Source organism: Dipteris shenzhenensis, chromosome 11, assembly GCF_047967505.1.
Source record: "Dipteris shenzhenensis isolate YYH24624 ecotype China chromosome 11, Dip_SZ_1.0, whole genome shotgun sequence".
Classification (NCBI taxonomy): Eukaryota; Viridiplantae; Streptophyta; class Polypodiopsida; order Gleicheniales; family Dipteridaceae; genus Dipteris; species Dipteris shenzhenensis.
The window spans coordinates 8,566,571-8,591,387 of record NC_141606.1 but is presented as its reverse complement, the minus strand read 5'-3'; the positions used below and the strand labels follow the sequence as shown (position 1 = coordinate 8,591,387).

At 45.0% G+C, this 24,817-nt stretch overlaps 1 protein-coding gene across 1 annotated transcript; it reads left to right on the top strand.

Moving 5' to 3' along the window:
• Positions 1-20,353: 20,353 nt before the first annotated feature.
• DELTA-ADR (delta-adaptin) lies at positions 20,354-24,099 on the top strand. Its single transcript, XM_087381760.1, has one exon. It carries the CDS (start codon positions 20,773-20,775, stop codon positions 23,797-23,799), a length of 3,027 nt encoding a protein of 1,008 aa, XP_087237886.1. The 5' UTR covers positions 20,354-20,772; the 3' UTR covers positions 23,800-24,099.
• The last annotated feature ends 718 nt before the right edge of the window (positions 24,100-24,817 follow it).

Sequence of the window (24,817 nt, the reverse complement as noted above, 5' to 3'; positions counted from 1 at the left end):
GCCAAGTCATGAATTGGGTCTTGAGCTTGTTTCTGAGCCTCAAATTGAGCTTGTTCACATTGCTGAAGTACCTGAAAACGAGCCTTCTCCACCTCTGCATTCGGGAATGGAGCTTCTTTTATTTGAGGCTCGGGAGTTGATGTGGATGAGCTCAGCTACTCACTGCTTGGCGGAGGTGGAGGCACTTGTGCTTTCTTTTTCAGAAGTCGCTTAGGTTGGATTGGAATGATAGGGTCCTTCGTGGCATCTTTCTGTTGGCGTGTAATTACATTGATAGGCTGTGACCTTAGACTTGCCGGTGGACCCAGACTTTGATGGTCCACCCCAATGATGCTGATGGGGATGTCAGGCTTAACCTCTATTTGCTCTGGGACCTTATTTTTCATGGGACAATCCATACAGGCATGTCATATGCCACAATCTCTGCAGAGTGGTTGGAAAGTGGCTGGGCTACCCCGATGAGGGCACTCTGCAATCCTATGATTTTCTCCACAGCCGTAACACTTGATTGGTGCTCGAAATGTGTTGGGTCGCACTTGATTTGCATAGACTGGTATTAGACCCTCTGCACCTTCTACATAGTACACTGGGTACTCTGCTTCATACTCAAATAGCGAGTCTACTTCCTCGGCTTGTAATTGATGTATGGGAACTGCCTGAGGAGCTGGATTTGGTGCTCTTGGATATGGTCGTGGATTCGGATTCCTAAGTAGTTGTGGGACTTGTGTTCGAACAGGAACAGGATTTAGTCTCGGAGCTGGGGGTGCTTGTGCAAGTGCCGGTTGCCTGTATACTGGCATGGGTGCCGCTTGGTATTGTGGTGGTCGAGGTGGATTGTTGCGCATGTTGAACATGCAACTGTTCTCATCATGGCCGCCGACGACGCAGATATGGCACCACAACCGTGGCGGTGGATTTGCTTGTGCAGTGATCCTTGCTCTTAGGACTGGGCATTCATTTGCTGTATGATTTGCCAAGCAGTGTGGGCACCAGACATTTTCTCGCCGTGGATATGTTTGAGTTGGCAGCTGAGACAAGTGGAGTTTTTGATCCATGGCCTGCATCATATCTTCTTTCAGCTTCAAGGTCATGGCCTCTAGGCGATCTTCATTGGATGTTTCGGCAGTGTCCTTTGATTTACCTTTTTTCGAGTGCTTATCTCGTGTATTTGATCTGGCATCATCACTGCTAGTGTCTGAATCTGTCATGCCATCTTCGATGTCAATGGCTGCCGCATGAGCAGCACTGAATGTTTCATAGCTACTTATCTTTTTCATATCCTTGCGGATTTTCTTTCGTAGACTTGCTATGAACCATGCCGTGAGGTACTTTGCATCTGGGCGTGGGTCACATTTGGCGATCAATCTCTTCATCTTTCCCAGGTATGTGCGTACATCTTCCCTCCGGCCTTGTTCGATCTTGCTGAGTTGGAGAGCGGGATCATCTTGTAGCCTCTCCGTTTGAAAGCGACGTCTGAATTCCGTTTGAAGTAGGTCCCATGTGGCACGTTCTTCCACGAGAAGGTCGAGGTACCATTCTGACGCCTCATCAGTTAAGGCCATTGGAAACGAAGCCACCTTGGTTTCATGGGATTGATCACCACCTGCTCGACATGCGGCATCAAAATGCTGGAGAAAGCGAGCTGGGTCTCCCCTACCATTATATTTGGGAAGTTCCAGTTTTCCCAAGGGGCGTCGGCCTTGATTGTTGTGATTTCGGCGATTGAAGAAGTTGTCAGCCTCAGCATCGAGCTCGATATCCCCATCATGCTCATGACGGCGTCCAGCCATGTTGGGGTGTGGAGGAGTTAAAGGAAGTTGTTGAAGCTCAGGGGGGGATTCGGGGTAGAGGATTGGCGGGGGCAGTTGTTGCAGTGGAGTTAGTTGCGGATGGGGCGAGCGTTGGAGTCAAAGTCATTGGCCGGAACGTAACTGCATGCAGATTGTGCGTGATTTGCCAAGGGTGTCGCTACCCCAAGGGCGGTTGTGGAGGTGGTGTTGTTAGGAGAGTTCGAGTGGTGTTAGTTTGTGTAGGGACCGTCGTGTTAATAATGTGCCTAAGATTGTCCTACGTGTGTAGGGAAATGTGCCGGTGCAGACGGAGCGTTAATCGAAGGTCACGGCGTGAAGATACGAGTGAATTAATGCGAAATGAGACCCACACGGGGGCGCGAATGAACGTGTGCTAGGGATGCCGAAATGGTGTGCAATGGGCTGGAAAAATACCCCATAACGTGGTGTTTCTGTGTGTGAAATCTGGGTTCAAACAGGGTTCAGTTTGGGTCCCGAACGGATGAGTTTCGAGGGGTTAAAGTAGGGGTAAATTTTGCGTTGGGGGGTCCTAATGGTGGTGCGAATGGACTACTTTAAGTCCAACCGAGGGGTTGAAACCAAGTTGATCTAGTTAGGTGAAGTTAAGTTAGATGCCTAATTACATAGGGTTAAACTGCCCACAATTAGTTCAACTAACCTAGTTAGGGTAACTAACTCTCAATTATACTAACTGAGCTAAGGTTAAAACTAACCTAACGTAGTTTAATACTAACCGAGGTGAAAAATAACCAAACCTAACCTAACTCACCTACTTTAATTGTAGTTAAAACTAATCGTAGGTTTTTACTAACCTAACCTAGTAATCCTAACCTAGTTGAGTTAGACTAACTAGCCTAGGGTTAACTAACCTAACCTAACCTAACTTAGGTTAACCAACTAACCTAACTACAGTTAGTCACTAACCTAAGGTTAGTTTTAGGTTAGGTTTTTTTATTTTATTTTTTTTTGGTGTGGGGGGCTTCCGACGACGGCGTCCAGGGGGGGTGGCGGGGTTTTGCAAGGGGAGTTGGCACAGGGGGGGGTGGTTGTGTAGGGGGGGGGGAGGTGGTTCGGGGGTGCGGGGGAGAGGGCTCGAGTGGAGGGCAGGGGGGTGGGGCGGGGGTGCGGGGGGTTTGCGCAGGGGGGGGAAAGGTGCGAGGGGTGGCACTGAGCGGGGGAAGGGGCGGGGGGTGGCGCGGGGGGGCGAAGGGGCGGGGGGTGGCACGGGGGGGAAGGGCGGGGGGTGGCGCAGGGGTTGGCACGGGGGGCAGGGCGGGGCTGGGGGGTGTGCGGGGCAGCGGCGCCGGGGGGGTTAGGGGGTGGCGCTGAGCAGGGGAAGGGGCGGGGGGTGGCGCGGGGGGGGCAAAGGGGCAGGGGGTGGCGCAGGGGGGAAGGGCGGGGGGTGGCACGGGGGGTGGCACGAGGGTTGGCACGGGGGGGGCGGGGCTGGGCGGTGCACGGGGCGGCGACGCCGAGGGGGTTAGGGGGTGCGCGGCGGCGGGGAATGTGAGCGAGGCGGGGCGGTGCTGCGTGCACCACTGCGGGGGGTGAGCGGGCGGCGGCGCTGCGGAGCGCTACCGCGGGAGGGGGGGTGGGGTGGGGCGGGGGGTGGGGGGTTAGAGAGAGGGGGCAGGCGGCGCTACATGCACCGCCGTGGGGTGGGGGGCGGGGGGGCGGGGGAGGTGGGGGTTTACAGAGAGGGGGGTAAGGGGGAGGGGGTAAGGGGGAGAGAGAGGAGAGGGGGGGGTAGGGTGGGGGGTGGAGGGGCGAGCGTAAGGGGGGGAAGAGAATGAGGGGGAGAGAGGAGAGAGTGAGAGAGAGAGGGGGGGTGGGGGAGAGAACGAGGGGGAGAGAGGAGAGAGTGAGGGGGGAAGGTGGAGAGAGAGAAGAGAGAGAGAGAGAGGGGAAAAGGGGGAGAGAGGAGAGAGAAAGGAGAGAGAAGGTGGAGGGAGAGAGAGAGAAAGAGAGAGAAAGGGGGAGGGAGGAGAGAGAAAGAAAGAGAGAGAGTGAAAGGGAGCTGGTGGAGGTGGTGGGGGAGGGGGAGAGGGGGGGTGGAGATGAAGGGGGAGGGGGGAGGGGGAGGTGGAGATGAAGGGGGAGGGGGAGGGGGGGAGGTGGTGGTGGAGGGGGAGGGGGAGAGGGGGAGGTGGTGGTGGAGGGGGAGAGGGGGGGTGGAGATGAAGAGGGAGGGGGGAGGGGGAGGTGGAGATGAAGGGGGAGGGGGAGAGGGGGAGGTGGTGGTGGAGGGGGAGAGGGGGGTGGAGATGAAGGGGGAGGGGGGAGGGGAGGGGAGGTGGAGATGAAGGGGGAGGGGGGAAGGTGGTGGTGGAGGGGGAGGGGGAGAGGGGGAAGGTGGTGGAGATGGAGTGGGAGGCGGGAGGGGGGAGGTGGTGGAGATGGAGTGGGAGGGGGGAGGTGTAAAAAAGAGCAAAAAAAACTTGAAAGACGGAAATCGAAAAGCAAGGAGGAGTGGTCACCTGAACGCTCTCCAAGTCTTTCTCGATGTAACGGGATTGTTGCGGAACAATGGACGGTGGGTGGAAGGCTAGGTCATCGCTGCGAGAAGGGCTCGATGTCACTTACATGGTGAGGATAGGAGTAAGGGGGTGGTCGATGGAGAGGGAGGAGTGTCTTGCATGGGGCTCAGAATGAGGAAGAGAATGGAGGCAAAAAGTGAAAGATGAAGAATGAGGGGGGTGGAGTAGGTTTTTATAGGATTGGATTTTAGGTTTAGGGTTTAACCCTAAACTCTTCCCGAGCCATAACTCTTTATGGAGAGCTCGGTTTGCTTTTCTGTAAAAAGGTAAAATGATCGAAATTAAAAGCTCTACGCATCCGTGTCCACTACCTAGTCTGATTGTATATCATGTGGCTTCTATTTAAGAAATTAAGAAAATTTCTTAAGGTAGTAACCCAAAGTGGATGTTTGGGGTTGATATGTTTGGCTAGAATTGGAAAAAAATTTACTCTCCTTGCCCTTGAGTGTTATGTTCATGAAAGTTTGAAGTAGTGACTTGTTTTACACATACCTACGTATGTTTTACTCACTACTTGAGATGCTAGTCTCCCTGGCAACGGCGCCAAATGTTGGCTCTTTCCTACTGCTTTTGTAGGAAGAGCTGGGTATTCTATGTTGCAGGGTTCCGAGGCTTTTTGTCACCTACAGATATATTGGGATTGTCGGTTGTAGTATATGTGTAGCTTAGGATCTCGAGTCGTGTTTTGGTGAGAGATGTAGGCTTAAGTGTGGTAAGCAAACAAAGTGCAAGCATGTGTAAAAGGCACATAAACCATCTTTGTTGAGGTAATGAAGGCTTTCACCTCCATTGGGGGTTGTAGGGTTTAGGAAGAGTTTAAGGGTTCAGAAGGAGGTTCCAGGGTTTAGAAAGAGTTCCAGGGTTTAGGAGGAATTCCAGGGTTCAGAAGGAGGTTCCAGGGTTCAGAAAGAGCTCCAGGGTTCAGAAAGAGTTCCAGGGTTTAGAAGGAGGTTCCAAGGTTTAGAAGGAGTCCAGGGTTAGAAGGAGGATCCAAGGTTCAGAGTAGAATACATGGTGGAGAACTCGTCTCCCTCATAGATCATGGAGTTTAAGGGTTTAGGAAAGCATAGGAGTGGGAGAGGAAGAAGGTGTAAGAGCATGGGTGAAAGAAGAGAGAGGAGGAAGGAGGAGGAGGAAAGAGGAGGAGGGAGGGGGAGGAGAGAGGAGGAGGAGGAGGAGGGACGAGGAGGAGGAGGAGGAGGGAGGAGGAGGAGAAGGAGGAAGGAGGAGGAGGGAGGAGGAGAGGGAGAGGGTGGGTTGCAGGGTTGGAGGAGAGGGGAGAAGGGTTGCAAGGTTAGGACATGCTTTTGGACGTGCAGTGCAAGGAAGCATGGACACTTGAGACAAATGCTTGGAATACCAAAGTAGACTCAACACAATGCCCCAAAGAGTGTGGGCTTCATTCCATTATGGGGTATTTATACAAGTTGAAGAGCTTCTCTCTCTGCATGTAACACAAAGTCGTATCACAAAGTTGTAACACAAAGTTGTATCACAAAGTTGTAACACATTCTCTCTCTACATGTAGAAGTTGTAACACAAAGTTGTTACACAAAGTTGTGTCACAAAGTCGTAACACATTCTCTCTCTTCATGTAGACAAACTTGTAACACAAAGTTGTTACACAAAGTCGTAACACAAAGTTGTGTCTAGAAGTTGTAACACAAAGTCGTAACACAAAGTTGTATCACAAAGTTGTAACACCTTCTCTTTCTTCATAAGTTCATGTTGGCACAGAGTCAACAGTTTGTAACATCAACAAATTATTGGTTGATTAGCTCATATCCATCTAGTGAAACAAAGTCCATGTAAATTGCCCAAGCTTAGCTCTTGATTAATTATCCATGTTGAGGGGTAAGTCCACCACCCTCTAAGCCACTACCTCTAGATGAAGGAATATAAAATTCGTACATACTATCTTGTAACTGAAAAATAGTTATAACTGCCTCCAAGAACACTCTCTTGGAATTTTGTCTCTAGAATGATTCCTGCCAGCTGACTGTTATCGGACTGCAGTCTTACTGATGTATTAGTCTGGTTTTGTGGCTCAAGCAAAGCTCAGTTGTTGTTTAAAGTAATATCAAGAAGATAGAGTTTTGTGTTTAGCTCTCATGTACATTTGGATGTCTTGAATTATCTCTGCAGCCCTTCTTTTAGTTATTCGCTCTGTTTCTGACTGTGTGTTGATCCCTGAGATTTCATTGCTTCTTGTTAATGTTATTCAAGTGTTTTGCATTGTGAATGAACCTAGAACACATTTGGAAATCCTACTCAACATTCGAACTTAGAATAATAGAAGACTGGTGCTAAAAGGTGATAGAAAACAATCGGACAACATTATGATTCAACAAGAAGAGCAAGGCAACAAGAAGAGCACTTCACCACAAAACAAGAAACAAGGATGACAACTACAAACTGCAAGTGAAGAGAAGCAGTCAAAGAACAAGACAATAGGTACTACAACAACAACAACTCAAGTCCAAGAAAGAGCAACAAGAAATATGACTTCATTCTTCCTTAAACAAAATCAACAAGGAAAAAAGAGAGCAATCTGACAATGCTCCGACAAGCAATCCAAACTGATAGAAGATGAGCAAAGACTCCAAGCCACTAAAAGAAACAAGCATGAAGCTGAAGAATCTTGCTACAACATATCCAAAGCACAATGGACATGCTAAAACAACTGAAGGTGTTAAGGAATGTACTAAGCAACTATCTCAAGCAACAAGCTGCAACCAAGCGAAACAAAGTGTGACTACTAAAAGCTCTAAACAAGAACTAGAACATGAATTTAGTAAGGTTGGTGAGTCCAATGGGTCTCAAACTATCCGATATGACTATCTGGATCTTGTCCTTTCTTCCCTTTGAACTTTGTTGCTTTAACTAAGGGGTTCTACATCCTGATAGCTTAGAGAACAAGTGCCTTCTTTTTTAGTTGAGGTGGCAAAGGATTGAAGTTTATCTGTCTTTGGGCTATAATGCATAAGCTTGTAGCTAGATGTGTGCCAACTATGGCTCTAAGAAATGTCTCACTAGGTGTTGAAATAGGCAACACCTCAAGTTCAGTTATTGTAGCTTCTTGGATTTCCAAGCTGTGAGATGAATTTGTTAAGGAACTCTCCCCACTTGGGATATAGTTAGGATCTTAGAAGACATTTTCAAGATCTTGATCTGTCTGACTCTCATCCTCAACTATAGCTCTATTTCTTATGAAGTAGAAGCCTCTGATTTGTTTTGGTGACGGTGGGCCTTCGGTTTCTTCCAACATTCACTGGGAGTGCCTCCATGACCTAGATAGAAGAAGTCATAGTGAGCTTGCCTTTCATCTGTTGTTCCGATGCTCTACCTGATGCAGTATAGAAAAACAATTTGTAGCTACTTTTGAGGGTAAGACAGTGACTTGGTTTATGCAATATGGTCTTGCAAATTTTACAGATTATGATGCCTTGAAAGTGTCATTCCTAAGTAGATTCAAAAAAGAAAAAACACCAGAAGCGGTTCTAAAGAAGCTTTAGAATATAAAACAAAAAGACCTATTTGTGGAGGACAATGCATAGAAATTCAGGAATCTAAATTAGAGGCTAGCTACCCCACAAAGGCCTGCAGACAAACAACTTGGAGACTACTTTTGCAACGGACTAACCAAGCAATTTAGAACTACAGTTAGCAGGAAGAGATCAGTTGGCAGGAGCAAATGACTTCAACAACATGGTGGAAGTAGCTCAAAGAGCAGAGAGAAGACTTGGTTGTAAAAAAAGTCAAAGAAAGGAAAGAAGAAAAGACCATCTGATTCTGACATAGATTCAGACATAGAAGATGACTCCAATGTATAGGAGGATGACAGTGATGAATCAAACTCCGACAACTTGGATGAGGAATCTGAAGAAGAGCAAACCAACAAAGCAAAGAAGAAGAGAAAAGACAAGAAGGCAAAATCCAAGGATAAGGCAAGAACCAAAAAGAAAGAAGAAAAGAGCTCAAAAGCAGACTCAAAACTAGAACAAATGGTAAAAGAACAATTGTAGAATTTAAAGTTATCACCAAATCATGCAAAAATTGCATGTGAGTTCTGTGGAAAAGATAACCATGACAAAGAAAAATGTTGGTATAACCCAAATTTCAAGGGAACAGTGCCACCTCACATTCAAGTAGCACACAATGTAGCTCCACCAGCAAGCAACAGCTAATCAAATTACAGTGGGAAGATAGAGGCAACAAAGGTTCAACAATGTTGCACCAAGGAGACTAAATAACCAAAACTGGGGAGGTCAACAATAGCCCAACATGAATCAAGCATGCAATTACTATGTTGAGGATGGCCAGAGACAACGTCCACAATGTGAGCTATGGTGTAAACATAGAGAGGGAAGAGGTATCCCAATTGTCCAATACAATGGAAGAGGAAACCTGAATCCTCCACAACCACCACCAATAGATGTGAACACGGTGAGACTACAAACAATCATTGAAGAGCCCAATGAGAGTCTACCTCAAGATATTTTTCAGACTGAGAAAATAGTCCATAGTACTACACAGAGGATATTATTCCCTAGAGTACAATGTGATTGCAAACATGTAGAAACAAAGCTAGGATAAATGAGCCTAAAAAAGCTATAGAGGCAATGGTAGTAACAAGGTCAAAGGGAGAAAAACCTCTTGCAAGACTGGGAGAAACCCCAAAGAATACAATCAAGCCAATTGATTGGATTGAGCAAGAAGAAGTAAGAAATAGAGATCTAGAGCAAATCCTAGAAATTAATGCAACAAAAGAGGCAAAAGAGGCCCAATTACATAGAAAAGGCAAAGCCAAATTAGTTCCGACTACAACAACAAAGCAATCCAACTACAATCAAAAAGATGTGTGGCAAAGAATTACAGAAACACAAAAGGATGGAAATATGAAAAAAAGACAAATCATAGGGGGACAGTAGAGGATACATTTGATGCACAACAAGAAAGCTAGAGCTCGACCACTAGAACACATCCTCCTAAAGCAGATATCAAAATTCCAGTTGAAATCCAATCGGATACCATCCAACAACCAGAATGCAGTAGCAAAGGGCAACTACAACATGATGTGCAAAGAAGATGTCTCTACTATGCATGTAAGCACTCTACATCCAAAAGGCAAAAGGCGTAGGGCAGCCTGATAATTTCTTCAAAGAGCTATTACACTCAAAGGTGCAGATCACATTGGACCAACTATTAAATTTTGTACAAGCATTCAAGGAACAATTGTTCTTAAGTTTTGGAAGGAGACAACCAACCTAAGGCACCACAAACTATTCATGAAGAGGATGAAGAGTAATCTCCAAAAATCTATACATCAATAATAGAAGAGGTGGGTTACAGAGTTCCAACAATTGATGTTGAGTACAAAAGGCAAAGAATACTAGATGCCCTAATTGATGGAGGATCAGGTGTTAACATATGATATAAAGAGTTATTGAAGAAATTCTATTGCAATGAGTTAGTTCCAACACCCATTCCAAGTGAGAATGAAAATAAGATTGGGGAGCTAAGAGAATAATGATTAGAAAAGGTAAGAAAATTTTAATATTTGTCTAACATCTAAAAGAAGTTTCCCTCAACATATGTAGCCATTGGAGGTAGAAGGTGTAAACATGGTAGCTGACCTTGAGGAGGATAAGGAGGAAAGATTCTTGAGAAGAAACCCATGTGTAACACCTTTATTTGAGGTGGATGTCACAAAAATAGTCAAACAATGCATCACTCAAGAAAGGAAACCACAAGTTACTGATCCAACTATAGAAACAATACAGCTAGACCGACTTGAACAGAAGTTTGATGCACAATCAGAAAACAAAAATGACAATACAGCAAAAGAATCATACAACGAGGAAGGTATATCAGAGAAGAACAACAAAACAAGTATGCAGGCCATCATTGAATCAGAAACATAGTTTGAAGAGCATATGAAAAGGAGTGCAAGAGTAAAAGAAGATGATCTAGAAGAAATGAATATTGGATGTCAAGAGAATGTAGGATCATGTTAAACCTAGTGCACACAAGATAAGCGGAAGAACTAAGGTGGCTCAAAGCACACTAAATAAGACATGAGAGGGAGATAGCAAATGATCTATATCTCTTGCAATGTGTGTGTGTTCTCAAGAATACATGATAGGCCTCTTATATAGAGAGTGCCCTTTGAATAGTCAACACTTGTGGGATCCTCTCATCCACATCTCTCCTTGTGGATATCCTCAATCCACATCTCCACATCTTGTAGTCCACATGCTACGGTGGCTACTTTAATTCTTTCCTATACCATACCTTAGCCTTTAATCTATGTGCTCATGGCACCACAACTCTCAACACCTCCCCTTGGTGCCATGATCCTTTGGCTACTGCAAGGTGGTCAGATGTGAGTTACATTCCATCACCTCCCCTTAGTGCATGCATTGCTACTTAAGGTGGTCAAGTGTGGCTTTTACATGTCAATACCTCCCCTTGGTGCTTTCATTGCTACTCTCAGGTGGTCAGGCTTGTTTTACAAACGTGTGGGCTAAAGGTGGCAAGGATTTTGCTTTTTAATGCTTCATGTCGATGGCGTTTGCTTCTTCGCTTGATGTAGCTAGATGCATGATGCTTTGTTCTTCCATGTGCCTTAATGCTTTGTGTGTGGATGCCATGTTTTCTGCTATGGTCATCTCATGCACTTGTGCTTTCGGCATGCTTACCGCATTCATGCGTTGCTTTTCCATTTATTGCAAAGGTCTTACCAATTGATTTCTTTCAATATTGGCAGTGTCTAATTGCATACAATGATTCTGACTTGACAGGCACGTAGAGCTCGAAAAGACGATCACTTTTTCCTTTTGGAGCATGTCCAAATCCTTCCTGGATTGCAAGTTATGGCTTCTTGAAGGTTTTGTGAAGAAGAGGAGGCCTTGATGATGTGGCAGAGGCTATTCACATGCTGAATTCAAACTGTGCTTACAAAGGGACTGTGCTTGGGTGGCACTTAACTAATCCTAACCATAGTTACCTATTTGACCAAAGGTGAACTAACCCTAGTGTGACCACCATCTCAACCATGGGTGTTTCTAACTAACCCTGGTTAGTTATTATCTGCCACGTGTCAATCTAAGGGAACCTTGGAGAAAGAAAAGATTTGAGGCGATGACGACAACGGAGCTTCTAGGCTGGCTGCGCATGCAAGAGGAGAGCTTAGAGCTCTCATTTAGGTTGCTGATGCGGTTGCGGGCACAGCTCCACGGAAGGAGCTTGCAAATCCTTTGCTTCTGCCTTGCCGTTACTATTGTGGTGATTGCATGAGGCGATTGTACTGGAGTCTTTTGCAGCTGGTATCACTCGATGGAGCGGGCAAAAGGTTGTTGCTACGAAGGCTTTGAATCCTTGGTTGCTACAGTTCGGATGCCATCGGGTGGTTGCCAGAGCTGCTAGTGGAGATCGTTTTTTGCTTCGTCTCACTGTTTGGAGGAGCCAGCTTCACAGGGGGTGTTACGATATGCAAGCATTAGCAAAATACAGTGCCAAGCAGCGATTCACTAGGAGTGACATAAACTCCTTAGCATCAGGGGAGGTTGGCGTTTTTGCGACTGAAGAAGAAGTTTGGCGTCAATGAAAGCAGTGCACTGCGCAGGCATGGATGCTTTGGAGCACCTCCGTCAGGGACTTTGGAGAGGCTGTTGCAGTTGACGTTGTGAGCATCAGGGAAGACTGTGTTGTGAGCAGGAGGCTGTGGTTCGATTGGCCAGGCTAGAGCTTAAGGAGCCCGCCGTTAGGAGTCGCTGCAGTAGGACATGCGGGTCGTGGGAGCCAGGCTATTCCTCGAAGCCTTAGTTGCTAGTTGCTGAGAGCTTTACGGGTTGGAGCTCAATGGACGTTGGAGGTTGCCGATGTATGCACTCGTCGAATGGGCTATGGAGCCTGATTGCTGCTGGCCCGCTGAATGAGGTGCCGGCTATTTTCTTTATTGCTTCTACCTCCAGACATGGTGACCCTCACGATGGTGACGACAGCATAAGAACTATCAGTGTTGCAGCTACGACTACTGTATCGACACCAGCAGCATGCCAACAACAACCACTTGGGAGCTGCTATCATGAGCTCGCTGTGGGTGACTAGCATAGGAGCTATGGTGCTGTAGTTGTCGTCATAGAGTAGCAGCAGTTGAGGTGTGGAGCCTTGAAGGTTCGGAACCTTGCTTGTAGTGCTATTTTGGCACTGGCTCACTGGCGCTTTAGAGTCCTTAGGGATCTCCCTTGGAGGGAGAGCTCACAACACTCACAAGAGAATGTTCAAGAACCACTCACATTCTCTCATACTTCTCCAAAAACTAAACAAGGGTAACCATTATCTCTCTAAAACTAATCTAGAAGAAAACATGAGCTCCTAAGGCATGCCTACAACAAATCTACTACGAGACTAGACCTAAGCTTTGATACCATGTCAAGAGAATGTAGGATCATGTTAAACCTAGTGCACACAAGATAAGCGGAAGAACTAAGGTGGCTCAAAGCACACTAAATAAGACATGAGAGGGAGATAGCAAATGATCTATATCTCTTGCAATGTGTGTATGTTCTCAAGAATACATGATAGGCCTCTTATATAGAGAGTGCCCTTTGAATAGTCAACACTTGTGGGATCCTCTCATCCACATCTCTCCTTGTGGATATGCTCAATCCACATCTCCACATCTTGTAGTCCACATGCTACGGTGGCTACTTTAATTCTTTCCTACACCATACCTTAGCCTTTAATCTATGTGCTCATGGCACCACAACTCTCAACATTGGAGACTATGACAACCCCAAAATTGTGCTTATAAGCATTAGCCTCAACAGTTCATTCAAAGAACAACTCAAGAAATTGTTGGTTGAATACAAAGATGTGGTTGCATGGCACTATATAGACATGAAGGTTGTAGACCCAAGATTTTTCCAACACAGAATCAATCTCAAAAAAGATGCAACCCCAGTGACACAAAGTAGATATAGGATGAACCCCAATTATGCCAAACAAGTGAAGGAGGAACTAGACAAACTACTCAAAGTTGGATTCATATATCCGTTGGACCATGTAACATGGTTATCCCAAATTGTTATTGTACCAAAAAAGTGGGAAACTCAAAATATGTGTGGATTATAGGAAATTGAATGCTTCCGCAATCATTGATCCATTTCCACTCCCATTTTGTAACTCATTACTAATGTTGTTGCAGGCCATGAACTTTATAGTTTCCTTGATGGATTTAGTAGCTACAATCAGATCAGAATGGCTCCTGAGGACAAAGACAAAACAACATTTGTAACTAAGTGGGGAGTATTTCCATCTAATGTGATGACATTTGGACTTAAAAATGCACCACCTACTTTCCAAAAGTACATCCAAAATGTATTTACAGAATACTTAACAACTGCCATGAGTATTTTTGGATGATTTTTCACTGTTTAGGGAAAGTCTTGAACACCTTCATCACTTAAGACTATGCTTTGAAAAATGTAGGTTGGCTAGGCTCAGCCTTCAACCCTACAAAATGTGCATTTGCTGTCAGAAGAGGAGTCCTACTGGGACATATCTTATCATAGGAGGGGATGGAAATTGATCCTAAGAAAGTCTCAGTCATTCAAAAGGCAAATCCACCAAAGAATGTGAAACAATTACAAAGGTTTGTTGGGCAAGTCAAATGGCATTGAAGATTTTGTAAATACTTGGCTGAGATATGACGTCCATTTACAAAGCTAACTAGAGAAACAACGTAGCCATATGTATGGGGAAAAGAACAAGATGAATCTTTCAATATCCTTAAAAAGATACTGCTCATAGCACCCATCTTGCAACCACCTAATTGGAGTTTACCATTTGAGGCCTTTGTGGATGCATCAGACACAACTGTTGGTGCAGTATTAATGCAACAAAAGAAAAACAAATGGTTCAAGCCAATGTACTATGCAAGTAGGATCCTCACAAAGCATGAAAGGAACTATGCTATCACTGAGAGAGAAGCACTTGGTATGGTGTCTACACTGCATAAGTTCAGACACTGACAACAAGATTAATTTCCATGTGGGGCACCAAGCACTGATATATTTGGTTAATAAACCACAAGTCACACGTAGACTTACTAGATGGATGCTCCTATTACAAGAATTCGACTATACAATTATTCATAGACCTAGAAAATAGCATGCTATTATAGATTATCTTAACAAACTGACATCAGGAGAAGCTCCAATAGGGATTCTAGATGACCTGCCTGATGCTGGAATATTTATGATCTAAATAGAAGATCCTCTAGATTGGTATGACAAAATGCTATTCGTGCTAACTGATGGTCTAATCCCTGAATCCTTGACTAGAGATTAGAGAAAGAATCTTGTCCTGCAAAACACTACGAATTGTGGTTAGTCGAGCTGTGGGGGCAAAAGTATCTTGATAATCAAAACCATGTACCTGTGCAAATCCTTTTGCCATGAGCCGAGCCTTGTACTTATCCAACATGCCGTCGGACTTGTACTTGATCTTGTACACCCACTTGGTTCCGATTACCTTGCGCTTTGGTGGTCGATCCACAAGGTCCCAAGTGTTGTTCTTCATTATGGAGCCATACTCTGACTGCATAGCCTCCATCCACCTATCATCGCCCTGTGCCTCTTCAAGACACTTGGGTTCAGCACGGATCACTTCTGTCATCAAAGCATAGTTGACCAAGTGTTCCTGCACCCTTCTTTGCTCCTCTAATCTCTTGGACCGGCAGTGTTTGGATGGTTCCTCCTCAATGGTTGGAGGTTCTCTGCCGTCCAAAAGCTGCTTTACCCACTTTGGGAATGGCCGTTGCTGTTGTGGTTCTGCAAGCTCTTCTTCATCTTCTTTGTCTTGAATCCTCCCAAGCACCGTTGGGGGAGTTCGGTCTGCTGTTGGTGCTGGTACTGGATGGATATCCTGTCCTGGTTGTCTGGGAAGGAAGCATCCTCCTCTAATTGATGCGATTGTTCTGAGAAGACCACATTGCGACTTACAATTACCTTCTTGGTAACAGGGTTATAGAGACGGTAACCCTTCGCCTCTTCACTGTAGCCCAAGAAAATACACTTCCGGCTCTTTGGTTCCCATCTGGTCCTGGTAGCATCAGGGACACGCACAAAACAGTCACATCCAAAAACTTTGAAATGTGCAGCTGAAGGTTTCTTACCAGAAAAGGCTTGCAGTGGAGTCATCCCGTTCACAGCTTTTGTGTAGCTACGATTGAGGATGTAAACTGCAGTGTTACATGCTTCAGCCCAGAAAGTCTTTGGCAAATCTTTTCCTTTCATCATACTCTGGCCCATTTTGTAGATGACGCGCATCTTGCATTCTGCTACTCCATTTTGCTATGATGTATGTGGCGGGGGTTTCTGCCTCTTGATTTCGTGACTTTTGCAGTAACTTTCGAATTCAGTCGATGTGAACTCTCCACCTCTGTCTGATCTCAGCTTCTTCACCTTCCTCCCCGATTCTTTCTCGACCATTACATGCCATTCCTTGAACCTACTGAAAGCCTCGTCTTTCGTCTTCAGGAAGTATATCCATATCCTTCTACTGTAGTCGTCGATCAGCGTCATGAAGTAGAAGGAACCACCCAAAGCTTCCATCTCGATCTTTTCGCAGAGTCTGTGTGAACGAGCTCTAGAGAAGCCTTTGCCCTGCTGGCCTCTTTAGGAAAGGGCTGCCGATGCTGCTTGCCCATCATGCAAGCTTCACATACATCCGATAGATCTGAAATTTCTAGTAGGTCTGCAATCATTCCATTTTTATGCATCTCCTTCAAAGAACTAAGGTTAAGATGACCAAACCTCTCATGCCACAGCTTAGTGTTCTTCACATCCGCTCGAGCACTAAAAGCTGAGAGTTCGTAAATGTTGTTGCACTGTGTACGTTGACCAATGACCTTTCCTTGAAGATCCAGGATCTGTGCACCATTATTATCGAATTGAACTTTGAGGTCCCGATCCATGATCGCAGAAACGGACAAGTTCCTCTTGATATCTGGCACATAAAGAACATCGGACAACTGTTTTACAACTCAATCTGACTTGAGAGCAATCATACCTTTTCCTTTTGCTGGACATTTTGCATCATTGCCGACTGCTACCATGATGTCATTCCCTACTGGCTGTAGAGAGGTATACCAATCCTTCCGACTGGTCATGTGGCGCGATGCACCACTGTCAATGATCCAAGGTTCATCTGTAGGTACATGAACTGCCTCTGTGCAAATGTCCTCAATTGCGATGAACAGCTCTATGGGTACTGCCTGCGCGCTGTTGCTGGACTCTTTCTTCACTTCGTTCTTCTCATCTGCAATCTTCTTGCGGCACTCATTCTGCTTGTGCCCTGCCTTGTTGCAATAGAAGCACTTGATCTTCTTCTTTCTCTTTTTATCATCAGAAGAAGATGGGTTACTAGAGTCCTTACCCTTACCTTTCTTTGATCCGGTCCAAAAAACCGAATCTTCTCCAGTCCTTGTCTTTTGACGCATCTCCTCCTCCAGAAGCATCGCACTGAAATCCTCAAAGTTGAGGGGCGGATTTCTGTTCTGCACATTCAGCGCTGTAACAAGACCATCGTACTTTGGTGGGAGAATCCGTATGCACCTTTGTGCTAGATTCTTGATGGTGATGGTGATGCCAATCGCAGTCATCTGATCGCACAGATTCTTCACCCTAGTGATGAACTTCTCTGTCGCTTCAGACTCAGACAACTTTTCATTCGCAAGTTGAGTCTCCAGATTCTGAATCCGCATCTGATTCGTGGTCTCGTACTGATTTTTCAAGACCATCCATGCATCCTCCGCTGTGGTGACATGTTGAATTAACGCCATGACGGAATCACTAACACTGCAGACAAAAGAACACAGCACATCTGCATTTCTTCTCGTCCACGCGAGAATCTCATCCGCAGTTGGTACTATCTGTTGTCCTGCATTGGCTGGATCCGGTCTTGGAACTGGCCTCACATCCACCCCAGTAGCAGTGTCCCAAAGCTCATATGCGTTTAGGATGGTCTTCATCTTGAACTTCCAGAGAGGATAGTTAGAGCCGTCCAACTTTCCACTTTCACCGAACGGTGAGATTCGCAGTCTTGCGGGCTGGGCCATCTCTCACAATCTGCTCGCAAAAAATAGAAACACACTACCAAATCTTCTTGCTAGAGTCTTGGCTCTGATACCATGTAAGACAATAATACAACGTCTGTGCTCAATAGATAACAGGATCTCGTACACAAGAGAGAAAACAAGATAGTATGGAGAATCAAAAATTTGATTACTGTAGAACTGATACAATAGATGGCGCTGCCTCCCAGCTGTGCGCAAAACAGAGCAACTAACCTACGGTCACCGTTTGGCCCACAGCCATCCGGGATCATCTAAGGCTCCAAATGGGCCCTGCAACCCGAGAGTGGGCTGCCCCGAGAAATGCTCCGTCTACCCTCAGTGCGGTCAGTCAAGGGATGCCTTCTCGCACTTGCATGTAGCCTAGTTGGTGGTGTGCCAACTCTATTTGAAGCTGTCTAGCCATCAGGCCACACATGGCCCCCATCTGGTGTCCAAACCAGGACCTACCGGATAATCGAGCTACTCAAATACCTTCTCCTCATATGGCGGGCTTACAAGTAGAGTTAGCTGGTTCTCGCATAGTTACATGAGAGTGGAGCATTGATATCTAACAGACCCTCCAATGACCAGACCTCCAACAGCAACTAAGGCATCGGGCTGGACCACCTGCACCCGGGTAACCTCCACGTAAAGGAACAATGTCCAACAATGAGCGAGCAGATTGTAAACCCAAAATGACATCAGATTTGCACCTCCATAAGCAATATTGAAGAGAATCTATCAAGAATTTGTAAAAGCGAGCAGATTGTAAACCCAAAATGACATCAAATTTGCACCTCCATAAGCAATATTGATAGGACATTTACACCTGCTCCACCATCCACTATGGCTTGGACTTCATTATATGTCTTGTGGATCAAGGTCCTACATGCCTCAATTTGGCTTGAGTTGTACTTCCTCATTCATTTGCTATCAACAATTCGTTCAACCTTGATTTTGTTTTGCCATGCAAATGATCAAGCCAACACAATTTGGTGATCAATTGTGTATGTTTGTAACTGGTTGATATTCTTCATTACATCATGCATCATTACATTGATTGGAGACAACACATCATCGTGAAAAAGTCAAAAGTGGCTTAATTCTTTCACACATTTTCTCTTTCAATATGATGTACTTCCCAACCCATGAAACCATGATACGTGGAAATCAACCGTTGGATTACTGTATGCTAGAAATTTAATCACGCACCTCATAGACCAATCGCAATTGTACAAAGGGCCTTGCAAAGTTTACTTCTAACAACCCGTTGTTTTGCTTTCTTACTTTCATGTTCAAACAATGCCATACAAAGAGAAAGCAAACATTGAGTAGAATGGAAAATGAAAAGCACTTGCAACAATAGAACCTCCACAACAAGAGAGCATTTAACAATGTTCATTACAAAAATAGGGACATCATAACTTGTGTACTGCCACTTCATCCATTGCTATAAAGGGCCTTGGAAAATATACTTCCAAGAATCTGTTCTTTTGGTTTCTTACTTTTGCGTTCTAACAAGGCCATAGAAAGCAAAAGTAGACAAGCACAATGGAAAATGAAGCACACTGCCAACAATACGACTTCCACAAGACCAAAGCATTTTACGATGTTCATTACAAAAACAAGGACATCATAATATGCCTTGTGGCACTTCTTCCACTCCAGCATTATGAAGGATTGCTGCAACTTCTAATTCAGGTGGTTTCAAAGACCAATTAACATGAGACATCAAGTTTTTGCTTGTTGGCTAGGATCTTGGAAGGCATAAGCCCAAACAACTGGGCATGCCAACATATTGCAGCATATGCAGCATCATCCAAACTCATAATCAATGAAAACTTATCACACATTTCAATGTGCTTCAAAGTTGGATGTAGAGTTCTTATGTTTAATGGTGGAGAACTAAGAACAATCTTCAAGATTGGGACTGCTACTTACAAGGAGTGCCACAAAATACTATTAGACGAGACGGAAAACCCACCCACAATCTCTCCACTATTTTGAACCAGAATTCATCAACCAATACATAACAACATGCTTGGAATTTTTTAAACAAAATAAATAAAAGATCTATAAAACCTACAGGGTTGGAGACTTCAATATCGACTTTAAAAAATAAAACAAAAATTTAGAGACATTACAACTTTTCATGGCAACACAAAACATGAAACAAATCATTACAATAGCAACAACAATATATGGATCAACAATTGACCTCATTTGGACAAATACTCTCTTTTAGAATGAAATATATGGAACAAACTTCGCTTACTGGACAGACCATTCAATTGTTTACACAACCTTCAACACTATTCATTAAAAGATCAAATACACAGGGCAGGCCTGATGAAGATAATTCATCTTGTTAATTTGGGGAACTCATATACACACGACTTGCACACAGAAGGAAGGGGGTGGGTGTAGGTGTAAAAACAACTTTGGCTATGAGCATCCATGAAGGATTTTAAAGGGGACAGTTGCTGAGAAGGGCCACCACCTTACTGCCTGGGTAGTGTTCATAGAAAACATTTTTCTCAACAAATCACAAAACTTGGGGTTTCAAAATTTGAAGGTTTTTCCCGAGAACTAGCCGATATTTTTGCTAAAATATAACTAAATTGCCTAAAATTTTGTAGATTTTACAAAATTAAGAAAATATTTGAAGTTTCATTGTATATAGTTTGCAGGTGTTCTATGAACATTGCGCCTGGGGTCACAAACATCTAGAGGCATGGGCTAGGGAATGGTGTTCAGGTGATCAAGAGCTTTTAGATCAAAGATGAGACACAAATAGGACAACTAATTATTTTGTGCCAAAGCTCCGTGGTCCACCGCTATTTATGGAAGTGTTTAATAATTACACCACAACGCCCAGCACATTTAAATCAGAGCTTGCCACATTGCCAATGTCAAATGCTCACATCCACTCTACGATCGATTTTGTTTTCATCCATTACTGTGAATCGGAGTCTCCAGCGGACCATCTTGTCTTCTCAGTCTGGCAGTACGAGGCACATCTGCTACTTTCGCCCAGTTGCATGGACGAGGGTGCGCGAGAGAGACGTTAGGATCCAGGAAGAACATTTGCTTGTCTGATGCCAGAACTACAGTGAAGGAGGATTGCTGGAAGGATGTGAATGTCGGCGCGATCGGCGCACTTTCGTGGTTTGGAGCTGTCGTGCCAAGAATTGCCAGACACGCTCCGCGATCCATATTTGGAGCTGCTGCTGACATCGGGCGCACGCTGTTTGTGCGGCTGTATATGTATTCTGATCGATTGATTGCTTAGGTGGTAGGGATGGCTTCCACGATAATGGAGTCCTTATTCCAGAGGACTTTGGAGGATTTGGTAAAAGGGTTGAGAGTCCAGATGATTGGGGAAGGTAGGTATATTGCCAACCATCTTGACGAGATTCGGAAGGAGATCAAATCTACAGACGCACACACAAAATCGGTTGCTTTACAGAAGCTTACCTACCTGAACATGCTTCAGGGTGTCGATATGGAATGGGCTGCATTCCATGTAGTGGAAGTCATGAGCATGACCAAATTCGCTCATAAGAAGATAGGCTACCTAGCTGCATCTCAGAGCTTTCATGAGGATATTGATGTCCTTTTGCTTATTACAAATCAACTTCGGAAAGATCTGGGAAGCACTAATGAATACGAGGCTGGGCTTGCGCTGGAATGCCTGTCTTGCATTGCCACTCCTGATTTGGCACGGGATCTAACTCCAGAGGTTTTCACGCTGCTGGCGAGTGGTAGGCTCTATGCGAGAAAGAAGGCAACACTTGTCCTTCTAAAACTTTTCTCCAAATATAGTGATGCTGTTCGGATTGCTTTCAAGAGATTAGTGGAAAAAATGGATGATCCAGACGCTCAAGTGGTATGTGCTGCCATCAGTGTACTGTGCGAGATGGCTATGAAAGATCCTAGAACATACTTACCGTTGGCTCCAGAATTTTACAGGCTTCTTGTGGAGTCTAAGAACAACTGGCTCACTATCAAGGTCGTGAAAATATTTGGGGTGCTGGCACCCCTTGAACCTAGGCTCGGCAGAAAGATTGCAGACCCTCTTTGTGAGCACATGAGGAAGACGGGGGCCAAGTCTTTACTTTTGGAGTGTATTCGGACTGTAATTGCTGGATTGACGGACCATGCAGGAGCAATGAAGCTTGCGGTAGAGAAGCTGAAGGAACTGTTGGACGAAGACGATCCCAATCTAAAATATCTTGGGCTTCAGGCTTTGGCAGCCCTAATGCCAGCTCATCCATGGGCAGTATCAGAGAGCAAGTCCTTAATTGTTAGAAGTTTGAGTGATGAAGATCGTAGCATTCAGATGGCATCCCTGCAACTTATAATGGGCATGGTATTAGACAGCAATGTGATGGAAACAGTACAAGTACTCATGGAATATGCTGGAAAATCTGATCCAAGTTTCTGCAATGAGCTCATTGGTGCCATCCTTGCTACTTGCAGCAGAGGTCTGTACGAGCTTGTTCCAGACTTTTCGTGGTATGTTACAGTGCTGGGGGATGTTGCAAGAGTGCCAGATTCTACACATGGGAGAGAGTTGGAGAGGCAGTTTGTAGACATTGGGATCAGGGTAAAGGAGGTGAGAGGGGATTTAGTTCATGTTGCACGGGGTATACTGCTTGATCCAACCTTGTTGGAACTTCCCTCACTCCATAGAGTTCTTTCTGCTCTGGCCTGGATTGCTGGAGAGTATGTCGAATTTTCTCACAATCCTTATGAGCTCATGGAAGCTCTTCTGCAGCCCCGCACAAAACTTTTGCCTCCCTCAGTCCAGGCTGTTTATCTCCAAGCAGTTCTTAAGGTTTTGGTGTTTTTTTCTTTCTCGTGTCTGAAAGAATCATATGAACAAACAGAGCTGGAAACCTTGGTGGGTACTTTGTCATCCATGAACGTGGAAGGAATTCCCATGAGCAAAGAGGCAGAGACTGATGTCGATGTGAATTTTGTGAAGGATAGAAGCTGCGAAGAGAGCTCAAATGGGCAAGTCACAGAAACCGTGATATCTGTGGCAGATGGGTGTGAAAGAGAATCTCTATTGATGTCGATAGGTGATGTGCAATGTAGCCATGTCGTCTCTTCTGAGGGATCCTCTTCCATGCAGCATGCACATGTACAGCGAGAGTCTTTGCACAGGATAATGCAGCTTGTGGATCTGAATGTGGGGTCTCTGACGCAGAGCATGGATGTGGAAGTGCAGGAGAGAGCTTGCAATCTTCTTGGTGTCGTAAAAGCTTTGAGAGGGGACATATCCTCCTCACCTGAGTTGACGGAATTTCCTAAAAATGAAGAAAAATTGTCACCAGCAGCTATTGAATTGATACAATTTTTGAGAGGGGTGTTCTCTCAAGAACTTGGCCCAGTGTCAGTCTTTGCCCAAGCAAGAGTGGCAGCTCCTGATGGTCTGGTTTTAGAGGAAAACTTGGATAGCTTGGATGCTATGTTCAGTGATGAGGAGGTGTCGAGAGAGAAAGAAAAGGTTTGGAATATTGATAGGCCTGAGGTGAGGGAGTGGGAAAGTGGGGCAGCTTTTGTTCAGAGGGACACAGAGGATGCATTGCAGTTGTCAGAGTCTGCATCACTTTTGGCTCAGCATCGACAGCGGCATGGCAGTTATTATCTGCCTATGGAGAAGGAATCAATGAAAGTTGACGAGTATCCACCTCCTCGAATTGCAGAGTCCGACATTCCTTCCACGTCAGGGGCATCTGAAGGCATTTTGAAGCTAGCAGAGCAGTCACTGTGGACAAAAGCACGGCGTCCTAAAGCTCGCCCTGTAGTTGTGAGACTAGATGATGCAGATGAAGTTTCACTTCAATCGGTGAAATCAAATAAAGATTTAAAGGATGATTTCATATCAAATGCAATAAGAGATGTTCTCGCAGGAGAAAAAAGCAGGCAGTCTTCGAGATCCACAGTCGTGAATGCCAGGGAAAGTGTATTGCATGGTGCATCTCGTCACCATCAAAGGAAGAGCCACCGTCAAGCTCGGCGCAATGGAACTCAAACAGAAGAAAAACCAATTATACAGATTCAGGAAGCTAATCTGACTGCCCGTGAGGCTGTTGAGGTAGACATTGAGAGGGCAGAGAGGACTCCTGCCAAACATGGACATTCTAGTCATAGAAAAGGGTTTTCTAATGTTTCTGAAGGGGAACAGGGCTCAAAGGGAAGATGCCGAGAATTACATTCTGCTAAACACCAGCATTCAGGACGGAAGAGCAGACAAAGGATGAAAAGTCCAGTCAGCCTATCCCCTCATACACCTGTTATTCCAGATTTCCTCCTGTAAACTTTTTTCTCTGTACACTAGTTTTATCAATGCAAGGCTGCACCATCTTTTGATTGTTTCCGTGGCCAGTAGTCTAGGTGCTGTTAGTAGTTGGCTTGACACCTGTAGTAATTCCCTTGTAGCGATGTTATTTCCTTCTGCATCAAGCAGTTTTAGGAAATACACCAACCCTTATAGCTCTCGTTTTTCTAAGATTCTATACATTCCTTGATCCGGTTTCAAGATATTCCAAAATGGCCATCATGAACTGCACTAGGCCAAGAGAGAGCAAATTGCTGCTTGAAACAAGGACCTGTAATCTTTTCAAGGACTTGTGGATGCTGACATTTGTACATTATCATCATGCAATTGGAACTTGGGACCTTTGAAATTTTTGCTGCTTTCCAGCTCTTATAGTCTGTTCAAAAGAGACACCGTGCAGGGAATGTGGGCTATGAGAGAGAGAGAGAGAGAGAGAGAGAGAGAGAGAGATGATGATGAGTTGTTTTAATGTTGTGGCACGAACTAGGAACCTTAGAAGATCTTTCCATCACATTCTGCCTCCCATAGGACCAAAATGTTAGGTGCTGGATTTTGTTTATGTTGTGGATGATGAGAAGGTGAAAGAAAAGAAAGACATATCAATGTCTTGGGGAGGCCTCGTGGGCCTATGATACAACATACAATCGATGGGTAACTCATCCAAGCCACTGTTGGCTGAAGCAAAGGGCTCGCTAAGGCCCTTGCTGAGTGCTACGCTAAACTCAAGCTCAAAAACTCAAAACTGAGTGAGAGAGAGGTGGTGGTGGTTTGTTTTTTTCAAGAAAATTACTTCATTAAGTATGAATGATGGTGGTGGTTTTTTTTTGTGGGGGGAGGGGGAGGGCGGGGGAGATATGTCCATGTGTTAAGCATTTTCTTATACAATGGTTTGCACCCACTATTGAGTGCTGATGATACTGAGGGATGTCATAGTACGCAGCTTCCGAGCGATAGCATCATGTTGTGGAGGAGGGGTTTTGCATAGAATCAACATCAT